This window comes from Azolla caroliniana, unplaced genomic scaffold, assembly GCF_043228905.1.
Source record: "Azolla caroliniana isolate FFs.n. ecotype wild unplaced genomic scaffold, voAzoCaro1.0.p SCAF_12, whole genome shotgun sequence".
NCBI lineage: Eukaryota > Viridiplantae > Streptophyta > Polypodiopsida > Salviniales > Salviniaceae > Azolla > Azolla caroliniana.
The window spans coordinates 18,559,868-18,582,120 of record NW_028230447.1 but is presented as its reverse complement, the minus strand read 5'-3'; the positions used below and the strand labels follow the sequence as shown (position 1 = coordinate 18,582,120).

The following is a 22,253-nucleotide window of genomic DNA, read 5'->3' as shown; positions in this document are numbered from 1 at the left end:
TTATCTGCATGTTTATTTATCATGTTGCTGCTATGCATATTACCGATATACATCAATGGAATAATGCAAAATCTATGAACGTCAAAAATCAGGAAATTTAATGGACCCTCTCAGATCTTGTTAGTTTCTAATTATTTATCAGCTTTAAATCGGGAATTCGATCTGCCTCATCACAAGATCTAAGATATGAAAAAAATGTGAATGTTTCTGTATTTATATGATTTATAAAAATTTGCAGTTTGCTATATGGTGATTCCAGAGTGTTATCTCACAAAGGGCTCAGGAGTCAGGCCCCTACAGAGAAGGGTCATCTCCACCTTTGACCTAATCTTGCCATGAAATGAAGGATGTAGATTCAGTAGCTTACTCGAGGTGTCCAAATAGAAACATCCATGACCATTCAGGTATACTATTAATGTGAAACGGGTTCTAGCCATAGGACATTATTATTTTGTATTTTGCTTTATGGATAGTGCAGCTAACTTTCATCCCAAAAACAAGTTTGGAACAGTTATGGGAAACGGTGTTGGTATAATGACTAGAAGGAAACCTATAGACAACTGAGAGAAATATCTATCTTGAAAATGTGATATCTAAATGTGCCCTGACAAGGATAGTAACAGTGGTTATCTTTTAGCGTGTCTAAGATGAATTATCATTTAGCAAGGTGAAGTACATGAGCGTATGGAGTAGCCTTTCTAAGTAAGGTAAAGTATCAGAAAGGCTGATTTCATAATGAAACATATTTTACATTTCAATATAATTTCAGAAACATGGAAAAATAGCTCCAATGTAGATGCTTCATGCAATGTTTGGAGATATTCTCCGCTTGTTTTCTTTACAACTATAGAAGGGCATTAAGGTAAACATGCATGTTTGTGGGAGCAGATATTGAGGGATGATGTTTAGCAAATGGGATTGTAGTAGAGATGAGAGTAGACACACAGATATTTGGTTTACCCAACCGCCTTGATTGGTACACAAGAAGAAAGGTTATTATATTAGTTAACCCTTAAAAAAGAGAGGTGTGTTCACATTACAAAAGGAGGTGTCTTGTCCAGGTGAACAATGTGTTCACATGTCCTTGATTGGTACACAAAAAAAGAGTTTATTATATTAGTTAACCCTTAAAAAAGAGAGGTGTGTTCACATTACAAAAGGAGGTGTCATGTCCAGGTGAGCAATGTGTTCACATGTACGAATAATTACCTAATTTGTGAACTATGGGCCTTTACACCTAACAACCTCCCACTTAAAGGTCCGATGTGAACATTCAAGTAACTCCCACTAAGTGTATGCAATGCTCATGTTGAACTTTGCCAAGACTTTTAGTGAGAATATCTACAAGATTATCCTGTGTTTTGATCTTGGTCGATGTGACTAGACTATCCTCCAAATCTTGTCTAATAAAGTGATGTCGCACATCAATGTGTTTGGTGAGCGAATGAAACATGGCATTCTTAGCAAGATTCTAGCTATCACATCCTAACACAGGAGTACTAACAGACATGCCAAGATCTTCAACAAGTTTGTTGAGCCATATAGCTTCCTTTGAAGCTTCTGTACTTGAAATATATTAAGCTTCAGTAGTACTCAGTGCTATAATCTTTTGCAATTTGGAGCACCAAGACACAGCTCCACCAACAACTGTAAATATATACCCACTTAATGCACCCTTCCCATAGCATAAACATTTTTTCTGTGTACCTTTAAGATACCTGAAAACACACTCGACTGCCTCCCAATGTGCTTAGCTGAGATTAGACATATAACGACTGACAACTCCCATTGCATAAGCAATATCTGGACGAGTAGCTACCATAGCATACATTAGAGAACCACATGTAGATGCATAAGGAATTCCTTCCATAGCATTGACTTCCATCTCATCCTTTGGACAATCAACCTTGCTAAGTTTAAGATATGACGGCAAAGGAACTCCAAGAGACTTTGCTTCTGCCATATTAAATATGTTAAGCACTTTTTCAATGTACTTTTCTTGTGACAAAAACAACAATTTGTCCTTTCTGTTTCTACTGATTCTCATGCCCAAAATATGCATTTCCCAAATCTTTCATAGAGAAGACCGATTTTAGTTGATCTTTTAGAGCATCAACACTAGTCTTTCTTTTCCCAGCTAGCAACATATCATCCATGATCCACATATAGAACAAGTACGATGGGATGGTCATCGATATCCTTTTTGTGTATAAACAATGATCTCCATAGCTACGATCAAAACCTTGAGAAAGCATAAACGTATCAAACTTCTTATACCACTGTCGTGGTGCTTGTTTTAGGCCATACAAGCTATGTTTTAGTTTGCATACTAAATGCTCCTTGTTAGGGACTACAAAACCCTCATGTTGTTTCATGTAGATCTCTTTATCAATATCACCATGCAAAAAAACGGTCTTTACATCCATTTGGTACAACTCCAAATTAAGCATTGAAGTGAGAGCAAATAGCACACGAAGTGTGGTCATATTCACAACAGGAGAGAAGACCTCTTGGAAGTCAATACCGTCCTTTTGTGCATAACCCTTGGCAACTAATCTTGCCTTGTATTTTGGTTTCCCTTCAAATTTCTTTACCTTATAAACCCACTTATTCGGAAGAGCTTTCCTTCCTTCAAGTAAGGGCACAAGATCCCAAGTATCATTTGCATACAAAGATTTTATTCTTCTTGCATTGCAAGCTCCCACTTATTGCTAAGTTCACAAGACATTGCCTCCTTATAAATAAGAGGTTCGCCCTCATCTGATAACATGAAATAATGCAAAGAGGAGTCAAACCTATATACCTGCCTCCTTAAACGATTAGACCTACGTACCCAAGAAAAATCAATTTTAGCACTTTCTGGCTGTTGCAAACCATGTATAGCATGTTGTTCAACATCTATATTTTGTTGTTCAGTACCTTCATCTCATTGTCCAACACCTTCATGAGCATTTCTTTGTTGTCCAACTTCTTCTAGCTCAAGGATAACCGGTTGATCATCATATTCAACCTTTGGTATAACATCATGAGGTTTATTTTCAGATTTTGTGGATGGCTGTAATTGCTAAAATGTAACGCTCTTAGAGTTCCCAACAGAGGAACAAGCATTTTTTAGCAAATTTTCTTCATTAAAAGCAACATCCCGGTTGCGTACAATTTTTCTGAGCTGAGGTAACCAAATCCTATAGCCCATTTCACCTTCATCACCATAGCCCATAAAAATGCCCATGGTGGACTTAACATCGAGCTTGTTTCTCAACTCACTTCTAATGTGTACAAATGCATCACAACGGAAAATTCGTAAATGGTCATATGAGGCTGGTTTGCCAGACCAAACCTCCTCAAAAATTTCATTCTTTAAGGACTTGTTGGGAGACCAATTACATATATGAACCGCGGTTTTTATGCTTCTTCCCAAAATTCATGAGGGAGATTAGTTGTGGACAACATGCACCGTACTCGCTCACACAATGCCCTATTATACCTTTTTGCCACCGCATTTGATGAAGGGTTATATGGAGCTGTAAGCTCTCTTTTAATATCATGTAAGTCACAAAAGGACTTAAATTCTGCAGATGTAAAATCACCCCCATTATCTGTTCTAAGACATTTCAATTTTGTCCCTTTTTAGGTAGTCACAAATGCATGAAAGGATTTAAATGCATCAACTTTTTTTTTTCATCAAGTACACCCAAATCTTCCTAGAATAATCATCGATAAAGGAAATAAAATATGCAACACCCCCCAAAGATTTTACGGGCATGCTACATACATCAGAATGCACCAAATCTAGCACATTTGGTTTACAAGAGACACCAGAATAATAAGAATTTCTCACTTGTTTGCCAAATAGACAATCGTTAAAAAAACTAGCTTTGAACCTTTAACGTCAAGTCTTTTTAGAGCAAAAAGGACTTCAAGTCCTTTTTGGCTCATATGTCCTAATCTCTTATGCCAAAGCTCTAAACGAGAATCAAATTCAGCAATAGCAAGAAACCTTCCAGGTAAAGCTTTACATGCAAATAGTAGAGAGTGCCCTTTTTGCAACCTTTCACAATAACCATACATCCTTTCTTAAGTTTCCACAATCCACAACCGAATAATGTGGTGTAACAATGCAAATCCATCTGTCCTACAAATGACAAACTTTTCTTAATCCCAGGTACATACCTGACATCTTTGAGCACGAGCTCTTGACCATTATCCAAAGACAAGTGTATGGTGCCAATACCATCAATATTGCAAGCACTATTGTTACCAAGTTAAACTTTTCCATAACTGCCTGCATCAAATGTGGTAAAGCACTCCAAACATGGAGTAATATGAAAAGAAGCCCCAGAGTCTACTATCCATGTCTATGTCAATCCATCATCGATTTACAATAAAGCATTAATAACATCTGTTTTGGTGATTTGCATGTCTTGCTCATGAGCTATGAAGGCATCACCTATAATACAAAGTACATCACCATCTTCACTAGATAGGTCTTCAATGATAACATTTGAAGCCCTATTGGCTTTCTCTATTGTATTAAACTTATCATCTTTGTTTTTCTTCTCTCCTAAATTCTTCTTCCTTTCTAGTTCTATCTTTAAATATCTACATTCAGGTTTCTTATGACCTTTACGGCCACATTGATAGCATGTGATATCTTGTTGCTTTCCTTTCCCTCAACTCTTACTTCTATTTCTTTGTCCTACATTTGGGATCTTGTTATCACATCTCCCCCTAATATTGTATGTTGAACCACTACCTTCTTTGCTACATTTTTTTTTGATCTCTTCATTGAGAATAGAGCCCCGCACACCATCGAAGGTCAAGTTGGGGCTATTAGACAATGAAACAACTAATGTTTCCCAAGAATCGGGTAAAGTCATAAGTAGGAAGATAGCTTTGAGCTTGTCATCAAAAGCTGGTAATCCTGAATCTTGTAGTTGGGAGAGAGTACCTGTGAATAACGATAGATACTATGTTGCACCTTTCGACTCATCAAGCCTCATAGTGACAAGTTTCTCATCAAATGCACTTGATTCACAGGAGTAGTATTCTTGTAAATTGTCAATTTAAGTTTCTCCGAGACTTGATGGGCAGTAATCAAGCCCTTTATATCTACAAGAATCTCATCAGAAACAACCATTTTAATATATGTAATGACTTTCTTATTTAGAGTGTTCCAAACATCATTTTCTTTTCCACGAGAGCATCTTCACAATCTCTCAAAAAGAGGATGCCCAACATACGCTCTTTCCACAATTCAAAACCTTTTCCATCAAATCTCTTGATTTCAAAGAGGTTTTTCACTTCAGTTGAAGTGGAGGCCATTGCTCCCAAGATTTATGACAAATTTCTTCAAAAATTGAGCAGAATACAGATAGGAAAGGGTCTGAAAGAAACATTGAAGCGTTTTTTGTTGATTCTGAATCTCAAAAAAAACAACAAAGCAAAGGAAAGAGATTTGGCTCTGATACCAGTTAAAGGTAATCAAGGATGTTTGCGGGAGCAACTATTGAGGGATGATGTTCAACAAATAGGATTGTAGTAGAGATGAGAGTAGAGACACACAAATTTTTGTGCACCCAACTGCCTTGATTGGTACACAAGAAAAAAGGTTATTATATTAGTTAACCCTTAAAGAAAAATAGGCGTGTTCACATTAGAAAAGGAGGTGTCATGTCCAGGTGAACAATGTGTTCACATGTATGAATAATTACCTAATTTGTAGTTAGGTGAACAATGTGTTCACATGTATGAATAATTGTAACCTAATTTGTGAACTACGGGCCTTTACACCTAACAGGGCACAATGTATGTATGATTAACAATACATACTCTTTCATTCTAATCATCAATTTATAAACCTCACATTTTTTCGAAGGTGTAATTTCAATATGCTACACATTTCAAGTAACAAAGAGCCTTAACACATTTCAAAAGAACCAGCTTTCTTGATATTCATGTCACAAAGAATTTGACAAAAATAGTAGAAAAAAGTATAGACATGTACTTACAAACATTCAGTTCTCCCACTATAAACAACTACCTAAGGTATGAAAAACTAGAACAAACTCCTTCAATGCGATCAAAACAGTTTTTTTTTCACATGAAGGAATGCATCCTTATACTTGGTCTTAGGCTTCACTCTAATGCATTCTTCTCTAGAAGTATCACTCCAAATCCCTTCAATGCTGGCAAATCCTTCATGTTGCTGTTGACAAAGAGCATCAGTGTCAGTCACAAAAACATAGTCATGTTCCACATGAGCACTATTGTCAATAAAGTCTACTCCAGGTTCCATAGCAGTTTTCAGACCATGCTGATGTGAAATACTATATTGTGCTAACATTTGATGACGATCAGCTTCTTCTGTAGTTGGATATTCATCAGTTACTAACAACTCATCTCTTGGTAATTGTGTTACCATCCCCTGTGAAATATCTGTACTCTTACAAAAAACTTCATCAACCTCTTTTTTTAGTTGCTCCTTTTGTTCACGATGATGTTTCCTTAATGCATAACATGATTGTTTGTTATTCTCAACATCATCGAAACTTTCTTTCTTTAGTTGCTCCTCTTCGTGATGAGGTTTCCTTAATTCATAACACGATTGTTTGTTATTCTCAACATCATCGAAACTTTCTTCTGCTAACAAGTGACCAATATGGTTTCTCATTGTATTAATACAACAATGGTTGTTAATATCTTCCACATCCTCTTCATCGCCACCATCATAAGCATCAATTGCAATCGCAATGTCATCATCCTCTTCATCGCTACTATCATAAGCGTCAATTGCAATTGCAATGCCATCATCCTCTTGCTCCTTTTCACCATCTTCTAATGTGCCTTCTGCCAATAAGTGATCAATATAGCTCACTGCCATTTTGCAACAATGGTTGTCAATACATTCTGCATCCTTTTTATTGTTGTCATTTTCATAGGCATCAATAATATCATATTCATCATCATCATCATCATCAGCATCAATTTCTTGTTCTTTCTCATCGTCAATGCTGCAAATATGGTCTTCTTTATCTTTGACTGCGCATGTACCACTTTCTTCTTCTTCAATTGCACTCCATTCCCCATCATCATCATCACATTCAAATCTACGATGATAATAAGTTATGGTACATGTGTCATCATTATTGTCTTCTTCAGCTTCAACTGTGCAGCTGCTTTCTTCTTCTTCTTCCATTGCACTCCTTGTTGTCTCTTTCTCACCATGGCGACGATACGTGATGAATTCACGATCATGGCATATTATGCTGTCATCATGATCTGCATGATTATCAGGCTCAACATTGCTAGTCATGCACTCCTGTTCTTCTTTGTCTGTAAACAAGCCATAAAGCATGCCGCTGCCACCATCATAACATTTGACGGATATATGATTATATTTTAACATACTGTCGCTGTGTTCATCAACATCATGTTCAACTCTCCAAGAGCATTCCTCTTGTTTTTCCTGTTCTGCAAACAATCCATAAAGCAATATACCACCGCCATCATCATCATCATCATCAACAACAACATTCTCTTCGTTGTCTGTGATTGCATTACCGTATTTAACCGTCTCTTTTTGCATGAAAAGTGGACCAGTAACATATGATGATTTGCTGTCTTTGACAACATTTTCCACCCTTCTCTGTGGGAATAATATATTATTTGGCTCTTCTTCTTGTATTATATATTTCAATGGTGGGGAGATAACCATACCATCATCGTCACACCCTTTTATATCTTCATTAACCTGCACTTTTGATGATCTGTAATATACCTCTTCCAATTTGCCCCACAATAAAGAAAGCCTAATCATCATGACATGCCCATCCCCATCGCCATCACCATCTCCATTGCTGTAGCTGTCGCCATCATTAGATATATACCCCTGATGAGCCACATTTAGTATTAACTCCTCTTTCTTTGCATTGAAATCAAAGTCATGGTTCATATTTGTCTTGCTCAGCACAGCTAGAGCAGAGAAGATGGTTTCTAGGATCGGAGAACATATTTACCTGGTCATGATGCGCATTGTGTTCAGGAGAATCAGAGGCCAGCGTTACGTTCCAACTCTGCGTGCGGCCATGGCTGGAGCTGCAGAGGATATGGTCCATGAGGTACAAGGCCAGATCATCCAAACGGTCGCTCTGCTGCATCATCATACAGGCTAACGATTCTTCGTCTTTATCTTGCATGTCGGATTCGTCAATATCTCCTCTCTTCTCTCTCTCTCTCTCTCTCTTCTCTGTCTCTGTCTCTGTCTCTGTCTCTCTCCTCTGCGTTTCGTTACGAGAAGTAAGAGTAAAGTAAAGCTTATTCGTAATTCTCTCTCTCTCTCTCTCTCTCTTTTCTCTCTCTTAATATATATACATACTGTATAGATATATAGCAAAAAAGCTCTTGCCCAACCCTGCTTTTGCGTTTTCTCCTCCAAAAGCACAAAAAGCCTTGCTTTTGCGTTTCTAGAAAACGCAAAAAGAAAAAGCCAAGCCTCCTCCAAAAAGCCACAAGGCTTGCTCTTGATGCATGCAGATGAGAGGAGAAAACGCAAAAAAAAAAAGCCAGGCCTCCTTCAGAAAAGCACAAGGCTTGCTTTTGTGCATCCAAGTGAGAGAGACCAAGAGGAGAGGAGAGACACTGACCCTACACTCACTCCCTACTCTCTCTTCGGAATCAGACCCATCACCGCCCCACTATGGGCCAACAACCGTCGCATGCTTGCTTGCTTGCCCGCCTGCCCGCCCATATGAGACCATACGCTTGTGTGAATGAACTGATCGAACGTTTTTCGGGTTCCTTCATATAAGTTGCTGATGCACACATCCGTGAGAAGCGGCGTGGGTTGGGAAGTGTTTTAAGATTGTAAGTCTAGTAGCATATAACCAAAGGCTCTTATCGAGATAGTAACATTCGTGAGAAGAGGCGCGGGTTGGGAAGTGTTTTAATATTGTAAGTCTTGTAGCATATAACCAACGGCTCTTATCGAGCGCAAGCGACATCATATGGTTTTTTGTTTGGGGTACAATAGTTACGCAAGGTGGCATACTGTAGCCAACGTTTTTATCGACCAATAGAAACAGAATTATAGCACTAGCACAAAGTATGGATGTAGTAAACTATTGTGTCGTTAATTAATGGGATATGACATTTGAGAAAGAGATGCATAAAACATTATGTAAGCAAAATATATTTCTTAATAATAACCATGTCCCACACCAAGACATTGACGTTATAGAGAAATCTACATGGAGACAAAATAAAAAATAGGGCCCGACAAAAACGTAGTTGAAATTGTGACATGCAAAATTGTGTCCACGTATCATGACCTCGAGACCTCTAGTCGCAATGTGTTTAAACTTTAGACAATATGCGAGAAACCCTAATGAGTTCAATGAAGAACCATCAATAAACCAAAGAAAATGTGTTTTGGAGAAGAAGGCATATAAGTTTTTTTTTCCATAAAAATATCCTCCATTGGTATTAACATAAAGTGACCAAAGGCAATGTACAAAAAAGTCCAGTATTACAAAGGAAATTGCAAACACGTTCGTGTTCAGAAGTGGAAGGATCGCGCATTCCACTTTTAGATTCCCTTTGTAGTCACACAATTTTAGCATGTTGTGAAATCGGACATGCACCAATATCACATGATCAACCAACGATGGTGAATTTATTGATTTCTTAATCCGACGCATCTCTATACCTAGAGAACATGCTATTTATTGGAGAAAATATAAATGTATGAGATTTATTTTTGCAATGTTTACAAATTTAGGGTTGGGGTTTACAACACATTCATTTGATACAAATTAATTATTTGAGGAAAGCATTAACAAACAGGGATTCCATTTTCGTGAGATGTAAAATGCAGAGGTTTACAATGGTTAAACTTTCCAAGAGAGGTGTATATGGTATTTGAGAAATTGATATTTATATATTATTGATATTATTGAATACAATACATCGCAATTAATCCTTAGTAAAGATCATTAGGATATAATACCAAATGTATATGTTCATGACAACACATGAAAATTAGAAGTAGAAAGCGTACTCATAACTATTAGTTTACATGACATTAGACATACAAGAATATACCCAAAACATATTATATGACAATTATTAAGGCATAGGCAATGCTAAATTTTTGGGTGCCAAAATAGAGACAACACTCCAATAGTAACGTTGAAGCATGTATTAAAATTTTCATTTGATTGTGTACACATAAACACTAAATCAAGAAGTTAAACACATATATACAAATGGAGTACTAATAATCTATATAGAACACACATTGATAGTCCTCCACACATCCAATCCAGACAACCATCAACCATAGAAACATGATTGTTGTTGTGTAATCCCCTCCAATAAAGCAAATACTCCCCAATATCTACCAATGCATCCTTCCGTCCCACTATAAGTTTTGGACGTGCATCTTATGTGGTTCTCTGATCTTGAATGTATGGCCTCAGTGTTGTTATCAGGTTGGTACTTGTCTCAATAACATTCCGGAAGGATTCTGGCCCGCATGAATCCTTCAACAAGTAGTCTTCGAAGACGGTCATCTTATGGACTCCTTTTGTACAGTTGACTAACACAATCAAATTAATTGAGTCCGCATCTTCATAATCAAGCTGCAAAATTTTGCCATAGCTAAATGGCCAATCTTGGGCAAGCATCCCACGTCCAACCAGTCTGGAAACTAAGAGTACTACCTTCTTTTTCAAGTCGACATATTGCAATGCCCACTCATGTCCAATTAAGTCTCTGTCCAGCTGGTCTTCACCTCCTCCAGCCATGATAGATGTCTTCTGACTAACTTCGTTAGACGGCTGCCTCACGACTTCATCCTCAAACACGAGTTTCTTTCCCTTTTGCGGATAAGTGACAACATGGATCTTTGTTTTCTCTGGAGGAGAGCTTTAATACTTAATCTGAATTTTTTTGAGTGGCCTCTCCTCCATAGGATCAGTAGACCTACATGAAATAATAGAACAGTGAACCTAAACCTACATTCTCTCAAATGATAATGTATTGTAAGATGGTAAGGTTTGGAAAATGAGAATTCAAAAAATAGCTTGGCCTCATTAAGCTCTTGCCTAACAACTTGTGTAAGGACCTACTTAAAGGGTGTAGTAATAAGGTCAAAAACCTAATAAGAGGCACTAGAAAGGGAGTTCAGATAACGGAATAGTGAAATCTAAACCTATATCCTCCTAATTGGCAATGGTAGTAAGGTAGTAAGGTGGTATGGTAATGTTTTGGCCTCACTTCAGTCTTACAATATGCACATTCCTAGTAAATGAAGGTGGTATGGTGTGCCAAATTAGCAATCCAGTAATGTTTTGGCCTCATTTCAGTGTTACAATAAGCACATTCCTAGTAAGTGGTGTAAAGGACTTGTAGGATGGGGGAAATAGGGTTCGAAACCTAGGAACTTGATTACAAGGCAAGATAAATGTATACCTAATGTCTCTGAGTTCTCTAAACCCTCAAATTACTGGAATTTTGACATCCCCACGAGTGTCTAGATCTCAAATGACAGGCCAAATTCTATTGTATTTTGACCTTAATTCAGAATTTCTAAACATGTTTTTACTTCTTATTAATGTTTGCTTTCGTGTTTCTGATGATCTAATGTACATTAATAGTATGGTCTAACTACCCCAGTGGCTCTGTGACCCTGAACTCAATACGACATATCAAGTTCTGGCGTTAGGAGCCTCAACTCGATACGGCGTACCTGAGTTGGGGGTCTCAACTCGATACAACGTATCGAGCTATGGTGTTAGGAGCTAAATAAGAACTCGATACGACGTACAGAGACAACGACAGAGAAGGAGAAGACGTGTCTACCTCATCTTAAATGTCCTCCTACAGATGTCAACGATGATTGTCTTGTGCAGATGCACTTGGTAGGTTGTTTAGCGTATAATGGAAGTGTTAAGCCTCATGTCTTTGTTACCTACCCAAATGTCCACAATGACCCTAATTTAACAGTCACTGTGATTCAAAAAGTTTTTATGTCTTGGGGGCAGTCTTTCCCACCGACTTTATATATTCAACTTGACAATACTGCTTGTGAAAACAAAAATTCTACGGTCTTTCGTTATCTAAGTATGCTGGTGAACCAAGGAATTTTTAGGAAAGTGAAAGTTAACTTTCTATTGTTTGGCCACACACATGACCATATCGATCAAATGTTTAATAACTTCTCTAGGCAGTTATCACGATATGATGCTTTCACGTTACCTAAGTTGTTCAACATAATTCGTGATGCATATAGGTCACACCCAATTGTGGAACACTTGAAGGAAATATATGATTTCAAGAGATACATCTCAGATGGTGGAGAGTGAAATGCCAAAGTGTTAACGCCATTAAATAATATAAGTTTCAACCACCTATTCTTAATAATAATAAAATGATCATAGTGGCTGTACATTATTATATGCAAAGCAATATTCATCCTCCCATGAATGGGAGCCTGAAGGCAGGTGTCAGTTTCTACTTCATATGCCTTCTACTTTTGTTTATGGTGCAAGACAAATGCCGATTGAGACTAAAAAAGTGGTCACCAATGTACTAGCTGATAGTCAAAAGGACGTTTGGATGCAAGCACTACAAGACAAACGCAAGCACATTGATAATGCGAAGAAGTATGTTGGGGAACAAGACATGTCATGTTGGGATGTGTTCTTTACAGATCAAGAACAAATTGTTGACAACTGTGTCCTTGGTACTTGGACCGTGCAAATCCCCTTCACATGGAATATACAACAATGTCGTAATTCTCAGACTTCTCCTCTTGCACCTAATGCGATTAATGATAGCTTGCTCCATCCACCACAAAGGGACATATATGTTGGACCCAAGTTGACGAAAATAACGGAAACGAGGTGGCAAGGAAACTTGCAAGAATTGAAGGTGGGTATGTTAATTGCTACACCTGGTGATGATAATGAGTTGGGACATCAATTTTGGATTGGTAAGGTTTTAGATGTGGTGATGCATGAGAACCAAAGCCAAATACGGTCTATAAAGGTGCATTGTTACAACACTAGAACCAATGCCTTTACCGGCAAGTATACATTAGAGATGATGGAATGTCCACGGTCAAGGGGGAATAGAAAGAGGAAAAGAAATATTCGTAGCACTTCATGCCTAGACATTGGTGACGTAGATATTATTGTTTATGACTTCACACTAACAAAAGCTGGACGTCTCAGGAAATCTACAATAGATATCATCAAGGAGAAATTACCTATTCTACAAGGGGTCTCAAGTCGAAGGCAAACAAGATCGTCAACACATAACATGGAATGTCAACATCTAGTTTTAGATGAAGACAATGCCTTAATAGGTACATCCGAAGATGACAAGGAACAATCCGCATTGTATGTTAGTTATAGTAGCGACTCTGGATCATGATATGAGTGATTTTTGTAAATGTTACACTCGTCAATGTAATTTTGGTATCTATTGTAAGAGAGTGCTGTTTGTAATACTCGAAAGAGGTAAAAGTTATGTTTAGAAATATTATTGCTTTGTACAAACATTGTTTGTTATAAAATACATTACTTCTTGACTTCTCAGTGATAGTGAACATTGTACCATTTCGATTATAGCATAATTATAGCATTTTTTCAAGTTTAGGAAATGATGAATTTTTTAGGTTTTCCAACGGTATTTTGAGAACATGTGATACTGGTATCATTATGTTTTGTGAATAGAGTACCTAAACCCCAAAATTAGAAGGAATATTCCTTATCCATTCATTTTTGCGCGATCCTTCCACTTTTGAATGCGAACGTGTTTGCAACATAATTAACTAGAAAACTATTGAACACTCGTGCAGCTTTAACAGTGACCTCAACAACATTGGGCTCAAGATTTTTGGCCTTTATCACTGGAGTCTCTGCCACATATATTGCTCAACATTCCTTTAACTAGAAGAAGGCATATAAGTTCTCATGCCCCACTATATATTAAGCTCTAGCTAGCTCTCACATGGTAGGCAGAGGTAAACGAGACTTTCATTTTTGGTAATGTTCTTTGGATCTTTCATACATTCATCTCAAGTTTGAGGTTCCTCTCGAGAATCGTGATTTATTTGCGCCTTGCTTCATGATGCATATGCATACATATAGCCAAGTTTCGAGTGCATAAATTGAAGAAATCATATGAATTATTTTGAGAGCATATCTTCGTACCATTACTATCGATCGACAGATATTGTTCCATACCATCAATCACAAGAGCCCGAAGCCAAAATCACATCATATATGGACACACATTGTGTGACACACGATAAGTGTCACGTGAGAAGGCTAATGTTTGGTCTGATATGCATGCATAGATAGGCACACACACACACACACAAATTTAGCTGAAATCTTAATTCAATCGTTTATTTCAATTGGGGATTGTACATTTGGAAGATGCGGTTGATATGAATCTCAAAGGTGGTTGGAATTTGAAGATAGAAAACGATGGTTATGTATTCCCCCAAATTATGGATTTATTTGGGAGAAATTACAAGATATACCATTGTTGCATGGATCTTTGACATTGAAAACAAATGTTGCACCGTGGGTGGATTGGTGGTTACAGGATGGTACACACTCGTTACAAATCACTACAAATGTATGGTATCATAATGCAATGGCATCATTATCTTGGCTATATCCTAAAGCCAAAAAGGCATGGAATGTATGTAAGTTGAATGCAAGGTGGTGGAAAATATTACAACATGCTTGACTTTGCCATTTGTGCAAAGGTATTCATATGGAGAGTCATGATTGGTGGGCTCCCATTAGGTTCAACCTTAAAGAGACGAGGACTAGAGTCAGGCACGTGTTTCTTTTGCACCATTCCATTCAATTGGAGGATAGTACACATAGGTTCATTAAATGTCCTATAATGTGTACCATTTAGAAGTACTGACCGAACATTTAACAAGTTTTAACCCGTTGTTATTTGAGGCCTCGATAATAGGTTTTTTCTCCATATGTTCACAATGGTCCAAATGACGACGAGATAGAGATATTGTTCCAATTTTTACAATATTGGGAACTGCAACATAATTGGATATGCATGTAATGCCTTCATGTTTGATAGTAGACATGGGGGTGAAAGCCTATATGAAGAAGTTGAAAGGAATTCTTAAGTGGAACTTCTGGATGTTAGAGCATGTGGGGATCATTTCTTCAAATGCATATTCAGGTTTTCTAATGGCATTACAGGACGTCCCTCTCCCTACATAGGCTCATAAGCATAGGAGAGATAGGTAGGGGAGATTAAGAAGTGTTGTATCAATCGAAAATTTTACATACAATTAATATAATTGTTTGCTTTTACCAAAAGAGAGAGAGAGAGAAAGAAAGAAAGAAAGAAAGAAAGAAAGAAATATTAACGTCTTCTAAGGACAAAATTGACCCATGAGGGAGAGAGAGATAGACAGGTCATGGGTTCAACCCCCTACATTTTACATTGGCATCTAGTAAATTAAGAGGATATGTATGTATGGAGTAGTTGAAAGGCGAGGAAATTGGAGTAATAGAGAAGTGACGAAAATTGGTTTCGAACCCAAGACGTAGTAGTGCTTACAATGCAGAGGTTTAGGGTTTAGCTAATTACGCTAATGGTAAGCTAATTATCATTAGGGTTTACATTGGCATCTAGTAAATTACGAGGATATGTATGTATGGAGTAGTTGAAAGGGGAGGAAATTGGAGAAATAGAGAAGTGACGAAAATTGGTTTCGAACCGAAGACGTAGTAGTGCTTACAATGCAGAGGTTTAGGGTTTTGCTAATTACGCTAATGGTAAGCTAATTATCATTAGGGTAAGCTAATCACCATAAAAAACAGGAAAAGAAAAACACATAAATTTTTTTTTTATGTCTATCCTATTATTGATTGTTGTGATTAGTTTTGTAAATACTCAGAATTTTATATACTGTCAGTGGAGAGAGAGACAGAGAGACAGAGAGAGACGCTTCTTCTGGGAAGAGGATAGATATGGCGCGCTTAATCTCTTCCACGACTTCCTTCTGTTACGCCACGCCAATCAGAGCACCTTCTGTCTCTGATGGGTTTAGGTTTGGGTTCAGGATTAAGATCGATCCTTCTTCGTCAAAGAGAACCTTCCGTCCTCAGCATGTGTACGATCCTTACAGGAAAATCGAGCTGCCATCGCTGGAAGAAGTTTATAACGAGGAAGGCAAGACCCCTTTTTTTCCCATTAAAACGTTCTTCTCCTAAATTTGTGATTTCTGTTCATTTCATCAGAGGCGTTGATGCTCAAATTTTGGTTGATGGCATGATTGACTGTGGGAAGTGATCGGCATTTTAATGTGGTGGAATTGGGGGTTTTCTATTTCAATGAACCAAACCGTTATATATGTATGTATGATTATATGACAAAGGCCTGGAAATGTTGCAGAACTAGGGTTTCTGGCTCGTTTAAGTTGATGTTGAGTATGTTGAATGTGGTAATCTGAAGGCATTATGACTTAAATGTAAAGCTGTGGAAATTTGTAACCCACAAGGATAGATGAAAGCGCTCTTCTAAATACCCATGTTATATGTGGATGAAAATAAGAACTTGCAAATATTTTGGTGCGAGAAGAACTGGAATGCTATAATAGATAATCACGATGTGTGGATGAGAAGAAGGATGTTAGAACATTATCAGCAGACAAGGGAGCCTATTGTATCTTTTAACAAATTAATGGACAGAAAGTAGGGCATTTGAAATGATATTTGTTTTATTATATATAGTTTTTTTACCTTCAAAACATGCTCTTTCAAATTATAGTATGTAAGATTCTCAGAGAATGTAACAGCTCAACCATCATATATCTCTACTTGAACTCTCAACCTGAACTATCCTTGCTATAAGTCTTGAGGGCCAAATTTACTCTTTAGTGAAACTTTCATACATCCAAGGTACTACACAGATGAAATATTTGTTAAGCATACATTAATCTGTTGTTTGTGCCGGCAATAAATGCATTATCATAATAACTTCCATAAAATTGTTGACATTCACTGATCATTTATCTCATTCAGTCATGACAGATGTACTAACGCAATCCCCACCTCCTCCGAAAGTGGACCGGATCAACATAGTTATCAATAATGAGATAATTAGAAATTTGGACTTATCACCTGCACATGCGGTTCTGGGGGCATATGTACACCATAGTGGTAATGATGATGATATATTGAACATTATAAATTATCAATATGTACATATATTTGTATGCCTGTATATGTGTTTTTTAATGTATTTTATGTATATGAATGTGTCTTTGTTGACAGTGATGTTAGAGCTTAGAAGTTGAAGTCTTATTTGGTTCTGATTGCAGGGATACCATTGACTTGCAGGTGATAAAACAACTCAATCTTCTCAAGATCCAACGGAATTGTTGGAACAAACTGTTGGGTTCATTATAGATTATGAGCGGGAAGATCCTTATGATGCTCGCGAATTTTCAGAAATGTCTGATGTAAGGTTATGGTTCATCCGTCTTGATGCTGCGTATCCTTGGCTTCCCATTGTATTGGATTGCGAAGCAGGGGAGCTTGCTCGATACGCTGCCATGTTGGTGCCTCACCAGGTTAAGTTTTGGAAACTTTGTTGATTAAAAATGCATGCTGATCTGTGCTCTTATTAAATTTACATAAAGATAATAAGTAACTTTTGTGAAATGACTATTAGTGTTTGAAGGGCTGTATTCAATTTGGACTTGCATCATTAAAAGATCCAAATACCTCATAATATTTAGTGGTAGTTGGATCTTTTAATGATGCAAGTCCAAATTGATTGTTGAGCATTGATTTTGATTATGACTCATTCAACCAGGCTAATGCTATGAGCATACAAGTGAACTTAGCAATTACTAGTGTCAATTAGGCCAGTCAGACATATTCCCGTTAGTTTATGGATGGCCACCATGTTGGCTAAAGACACAATTGCTTGGTTTGGTAGGGCTAATTCTGCTAGCTTTGGCTATGCTATTATGTATATTATCTGCTCGCTCCTTATTAATTGCGTCTATAGGTCGCTACACTCTCATGCATCGAGGTTATTCGTGAAACATTGAAATTAGGTTCCTACACTCTCATGTATCAAGGCTACTCATTAATAATTGAAATTAGGTTCCTAAAACTTAATAGGATCGGGGCTCAAGATTATAATGATACTGCAGAGTACTGTATGAGGATGAAAAATAGTGTATATTTGGTCTATACACATAGAGTATTGCAAAGTGGAACACACCAATCTGATTCTTCATACATGCATATATAACCCTAATACACACACATGCATATATAATGGTGAACACTGATACATCCATTGTAGATACTTCATCAATTTTTAAAGTCTATGCATGTCCATGTGAATAGATGCTGGATTGTAATAGAAGCTCGTGACATTCTCGCAGATAAGCAGGAGATTGGGTATTGTCTTCAATCCTGATGGTCTAGAATTGTTTGTAATGAAGAAGTTGTTTATCATCGATACTTGGCTAGGGCTTCACAAGGTTGCTGATGCTGAAGGAAAGATGAAGCACATGCTGGCAGCACTTGGTTTTAAGGTTGACAGTAATTTCTTTCAGCTTTTGAAGACCCATTAAAATCAGTGTTGCAACTCCTCACAAAAGGAGGAAAATTGCTCGGAATTTGAGCTGTTGTAATATAGGGAGTCAATACCTGAAGGTTTCATGACATTGTGTTTCAGATGGATCAAGAAACATAAAGTTCCAAAATGCAACGCAGAGAGAAAAGAAAAGTATTTGTACAACCAATTCCATAAATCATGACCAGCTTTGGGTGGAATGTAGATAAAAACTCATTTCTGGAGCAAAGAGTTTGGATGCATTTGTGCTCAAAATTAGTTTTTAGGTATCCGATTTGATTTAATCTGGTACTAGCAAGAATGTGTGGTATTTCATAATCGATTTGTGTTGGACATGAAAATTTTCTACAAATTTATGAGAAGCACAGATCTAAGATTGTGACGTTCCTCGTGATGTGGCATATGCGAAGTGAGGAAAATGCAGGAAAAATGCAAAAAAGTTGTGTGACAAGATGACCAAGCTTTGTTGATCATGAACTTTGAAGCGAATCACAATGGCATGTGGGAGGCTTATGATGGCCACTGTTTCATGGATCCCCCTTTTTAAAACATCTCGTTTCATTTTATCGAAAACTTATGCTAATTTATGGGATTTATTGTCACTTTCCTTATAATCTATTAAAACCACTTTAGATTCAACGAGTTGCAATTTCGTTCATACGCATACATTTATAAGTTTTAATAGTTTAAGCGGTCTATGCTTGAGGGATGACGCAATAAAAAGAAGATGAGGAATTCCTTGGTGAAGCCATTGGCGAGTTAATCTTCTTGTTACATTTGACACAAAATAAATTCTCACTAAGGTTTTCCATGAGAGAAAACATTTGCTTTCCCATGGAACTTGCAAGCACACTAGTTTGTGTAGGTAGATCGAACCAAATGTCACTTGCAAAGGCTTGTTGCAAATTGGATACTCAACAAATATCTCCACGAGAGAGAGAAAAAGACACTATTTTGTGTAGGTAGAGCGAACCAAATGTCACCCACAAAGGCTCGTTGCAAAATGGATACTCAACAAGGCTCTCCACGAGAGAGAACTTATGTTCGCATGGAACTTGTGGAGATGCTCTTTGTTTTAGGCCCACGTGGACCACTCATCACACTTAAGGGAGTGGTCTAAGTTGGAGAATGATGGGATTCAAACACATAACTCCAAATTTGGTAGATCTAGTTTCTCTTGCATTACCAACATCACTTCATCAAACTTTGTATTGGATCACATACGTAAATTCATTCCCTCATGGGGAGCCAACACTAGAGGACTCATGATCAAGTTCTCTCGTGTTTAGCTCAACATGAGAGTCTAAGTCCTCTCATCATAGGTTCGACACAAGAGAATGCAAGTTCTCAACTAGGCCTAGGGTTTACACCTCTTAGGTCTCCTTCACCCACCCACTTCACACCTAAGAAAGGGAAAAAGAAAACAAATGTGCATCCCTTTTGTTTTATTCTTCACACACCATTTTCATTACACACATGATTACACACACCTGTGCCTTCAATACTTCTTAAAGTGCCTTTTCTAACAACCCTTCTCGCTCCTGTCCCAAAAGACACATTATACCTGCGTGGGAAGAAAATGGTTATGTACACATTCATGCGTACACGCAACTTTGCACATTCACAAATATACCTGTGTTTTTACACATGCATTGTCGATATACTTGTTCACCACACAATTAAGGATCGGGACGAGTTTTGTTCATGTCCACATTAGCTCAAATTCAGGCGCATGCATAAATAGACGTTTAAAATTACACACAAACTTGTGGAAATGGGCGGCGCTATGTGCATTGACACATACATATGTACACAGTACATAGATGCACATGAGCACACCTGGTCCTAGACTTAGGAATTGTTCCATACATATTGCGAAGCTATTGGGTGCACGCATTCATATATACACCATAATAAACATTCAAACTATGGCAGTAATGCTCAAGGCAACATGAGGAACCCCGACCTCCTTTGCTTTGTTGGTCCTGTGACGTGCTCACGTTCATTTCACAATCACACATGGATCGAGAAGGGATGGATAGCGGCTTTTTTTCATGTGGTAAGAATATGGAGACCCCAAACCCTAAACCCTAGTAGTAAAATGAGCTACATACAAATATGGAGACCCTAAACCCTAAACCCCTTGAACCCTAAACCCTAAACACACCTAGACTTAGGGGTGGTCCTTTACATATGTGAACCTATTAGGTGCACACATACATATATACACCAACCGAAACATTCAAACTCTGAAGGCAACATGCAAAACCCCGACCTCCTTTGCTCCGTTTCATAGGCACGCAACACACTTACGGATTGGAAAGGGATGGATAGGGACTTCATTTCATGCGGTAAGAATATGGAGATCCTAAACCCTAAACCCCTTAAACCCTAGTAGTAAAATGAGCTACATACAATACATTTAATGCTTGCTCCACTCTACTAGTATTACTACCTACTACCATTATAACCTTATATCCAACTCTATCTATATGTAGTCTAGTCTAGACTAAAACCCTAAACCCCTCTCCAAACGTTTTTTTTAAACAAAATCTAACTCGTCTTGTGTCTCTTGTCGAAGCCCTAACCCCTTAAATACCTTAAACCCTAAATCCTAAACCCTAGTAGTACAATGAGGTTACATACAAATATGGAGACACTAAACCCTAAACCCCCTAAATCCTAGCAGTAAAATGAGCTTACATGCAAATATGGAGACAGTAAACCCTAAACCCCTTAAAACCCCTAAACCCTAGTAGTAAAATGAGGTTACATACAAATATGGAGACACTAAACCCTAAACCCTTTAAACACCTTAAACCCTAGTAGTAAAATGAGGTACAAACAAATATGGAGACACTAAACCCTAAACCCCTTAAACATCTTAAAGCCTAGTAGTAAAATGAGGTACAGACAAATATGGAGACACTAAACCCTAAACCCCTTAAACACCTTAAACTCTAGTAGTAAAATGAGGTTACAAACAAATATGGAGACACTAAACCCGAAACCCCTTAAACCCTAGTAGTAAAATGAGGTTACATACAAATATGGAGACACTAAACCCTAAACCCCTTAAACCCTAGTAATAAAATGAGCTACATACAAATATGGAGACATTAAACCTTAAACCCTAAACCCTAGTAGTAAAATGAGCTTACATACAAATATGGAGATACTAAACCCTAAACCCTAAAATGAGCTACATACAATACAATACAATACATTATACAACACATCTAATACTTGGCTCCACTCTACCATTCTACTACAGTCTACTATGTACTATAACACCATATCCAACTCTTATCTATATCTACTCTACTCTAAACCCTAACCCTAACCCTAACCCTAACCCTAACCCCCCCCCCCCCTCTCCAAACGACTTTTTGAAACAAAAAAATTCCACTCGTCTCTGTGTCTGTGTCTGTGCTTCTTCATCTTCTCCTCCCACCCAAATCTCCTCCTCCTCATCTGTCTCTCTGTTTCTCTGTCTCTCTGTTTCTCTGTTTCTCTGCCTCTCTGTCTGTCTGTCTGTCTGTCTGTCTGTCTCTGTCCCTGTGTGTGTGTGAAATCTTCATGAATCCAATACGAATATAAGA

The 22,253-nt window shown here is 37.6% G+C and overlaps 2 protein-coding genes across 2 annotated transcripts; one reads left to right on the top strand and one right to left on the bottom strand.

The window, feature by feature from the left end:
* Positions 1–5,910: 5,910 nt before the first annotated feature.
* On the bottom strand, positions 5,911–8,232 carry LOC147857346 (uncharacterized). The gene is made up of 2 exons (XM_087328075.1): positions 8,016–8,232; positions 5,911–7,888 (listed from the first exon to the last, which is right to left on the bottom strand). The coding sequence occupies exons 1-2, from the start codon at positions 8,193–8,195 to the stop codon at positions 6,080–6,082; spliced, it is 1,989 nt and encodes a 662-aa protein (XP_087184201.1). The 5' UTR covers positions 8,196–8,232; the 3' UTR covers positions 5,911–6,079.
* Positions 8,233–15,978: 7,746 nt separating this feature from the next.
* LOC147857345 (protein CHLORORESPIRATORY REDUCTION 6, chloroplastic-like) lies at positions 15,979–18,916 on the top strand. Its single transcript, XM_087328953.1, has 4 exons — positions 15,979–16,227; positions 17,079–17,216; positions 17,397–17,629; positions 18,458–18,916. Exons 1-4 carry the CDS (start codon positions 16,026–16,028, stop codon positions 18,647–18,649), a joined length of 765 nt encoding a protein of 254 aa, XP_087185079.1. The 5' UTR covers positions 15,979–16,025; the 3' UTR covers positions 18,650–18,916.
* The last annotated feature ends 3,337 nt before the right edge of the window (positions 18,917–22,253 follow it).